Consider the following 2,201-nt stretch of genomic DNA (forward strand, 5'->3'; position numbering starts at 1 on the left):
CCACATGACAAAGTGTCCTTTGGGCCTTTTGGCAAGATACTAAACCCCAAATTGCTCCTGATGCAACCATCAGAGTGTGATGGGTGTGTGCACGCATCAGGTAAAAAGCACCTAAAGTGGACAAAATAAAGCACCGAGTGTTTGTGTGTGTGTCTTGTTGTAAGGAAGTGCTTTCAGTTCTCAGCAAAGACGAAAAGTATAGAAAAGAGAAAAGAGAAATACCGTCCGTTTACCATTTCACGAGTCTGGATGCAGCATCTGTGTCTATAGTGTGAGAAGCAGTGATCTGCAGGTCAGGCTTTAAGTCACCAATTTGTAATTTAATTGGTGTAAAAGCTGAATTGGCTTTGACATCAGCTGCTTTGATTCTGTGGTTTGCTTTCCCCCTCATACTTTTCAAGTAATGGTTATTTAAATATTGTCCCACTAAAACCAGTGCAGGAGTTGTGTTCACCATCAGGAGGTGATTGTGTTTCAGTGCTTTAGTCTTTAAGACAAACATGAAGATGAGCAGATTAAGCTGCTACATTATTCTACAGGAGGTGATATTGTGCTGGGCTTGCTTCTTCACAAATATTAAAATGAAATGTTTGAAAAGGACACTATTACTACTGCAGGCAGCCTTTGAACCATATGCATTCTCCATCACATGGATGATTTCTGCTTTTTTTATGCATTAAAAACCTTCAGTGAAAACTACTTTAGATTTGCATCGAGCATATTCTCTGTCTGGTGGACATCTGATCATTTTAGTCCAATCTAGCACATGAGCGCTTTTATTTCTCACCTGGAAAATATGAAAATCTCAGCTACTCATAGTGACATCGCTCCCAAATTGGCTTCATTATTGTGGTCAAATCAGAAAATCAAAGAAAAACAGAATTTGTTTGGCTTGCTAGCGAGGTAGAGCAATTTGTACATTACGATCAATACAGCACAATACTTTTCCTTACTATAAAACAGCACATTAGTGGATAGAGCCTGTGACGTGAAGAACTGTACACATTAAAAGATTCACAGTTTTACTGATGTTTACGTTCATTGCCGCCTTTTTACTTTATTAACTCGTGTTGGTGGAGCTGCTCCAACTTTCCGAGCTGAGAGGGCGTTTCCGCCTGGGAAAATAATTCTGACTTCATTTGGAACGCACTATTACAACTTGGAAATGATTCTCAAGCCCTGCTGATGTTTCCCAGTTCTCACCTGCACTCCCCACTCCATGCACCAGCAGCAGGATGTGCTTATCTACTTGTCCAACTGGCCGAGAGCCCTCCAAAGAAGACCTGGAGCCCTGAAAGACACATCAAAGATTTGGCAACAGTACTCTGATTTCAAACCTCAATGCAGATTACACCGGTATCCTTTAATTTGTGTGTGACAGAGCATCTCTGTGGGAGGTATATGTACATGGACTTGGCATCAAATGTGCTCATGCCTCCTGCCAATGTACCAAAACCCTCCCCCGTGCTTAATCTGGTAAACAGTGTGCATGTTCATATTATGATAGACATCTGTTTGCTCTCTCTGCTTGTGCTAACAAATATTCAGTCCTTCATACTTCGCTTCACGTTGTCCTTTCTGCCCGTTCCATGGGCACAGGATCCTCTGGAAATATGCTGAGAGGAAGATGAGATTTACTTCTGCTGCTTAATGTAAGTGCTTTCCAAAACTGTCCATCAGCCGTTCCGTGAGTGAATCTGAGGGAACGCAGCTGAAAGCGTCTTGCTTTCCTGCCTTATCGACTGCACCCAGTGACTGACAGGCTCGGGTATAATCTCCCTTTCAGAACATCAGATAAGGTGCACAGAACCACCGGACCTGGAATTGCAGTCACTGAACTAAAACTTGCCTGAATTCTCTGACCTTTGACTACAGGAAACTTCCAGAAGACTTAAAATCCCTGTTTTATTCATCCAATTAAGCAGCAAACCTTCATGTACACACTGTGGTTTATTATCGGGAGGAAGTCCTTGAAGCATTTCACAGAAGAGGGGGAAATTAAAGGAAGATACTGGTCTCCACCAGTGCTACCCTTCAGCCTCCCAGTAGATACAACTATGGTATCAATTTCAAAAGCCTATCTCACCTTCTTCTCAACTGCATTTTGATGAAGCTCGACCCCTGACCACTGAGATTCAAACTCATCCGAGATTTTCAGTAGATGCACCTATGGTCCAGCTTTAGTGGTCTGACAAGTGAAA

General features: G+C 42.3%; 1 protein-coding gene across 9 annotated transcripts in view; it reads right to left on the reverse strand.

Annotated features, from left to right (window-relative positions):
- The window catches only part of szt2 (SZT2 subunit of KICSTOR complex), a 106,843-nt gene that overhangs the window by 67,522 nt on the left and 37,120 nt on the right, over positions 1-2,201 (reverse strand). For all 9 annotated transcript variants that reach the window (XM_013911341.1, XM_005734980.1, XM_005734982.1 and 6 more), the window contains one exon: positions 1,204-1,291. In XM_013911341.1, coding sequence (XP_013766795.1) covers positions 1,204-1,291 — 88 coding nt within the window. The remainder of the gene's footprint in view (positions 1-1,203; positions 1,292-2,201) is intronic.

Source organism: Pundamilia nyererei, unplaced genomic scaffold (assembly GCF_000239375.1).
Source record: "Pundamilia nyererei isolate P.nyererei 1_Seehausen unplaced genomic scaffold, PunNye1.0 scaffold00061, whole genome shotgun sequence".
Taxonomy (NCBI): domain Eukaryota; kingdom Metazoa; phylum Chordata; class Actinopteri; order Cichliformes; family Cichlidae; genus Pundamilia; species Pundamilia nyererei.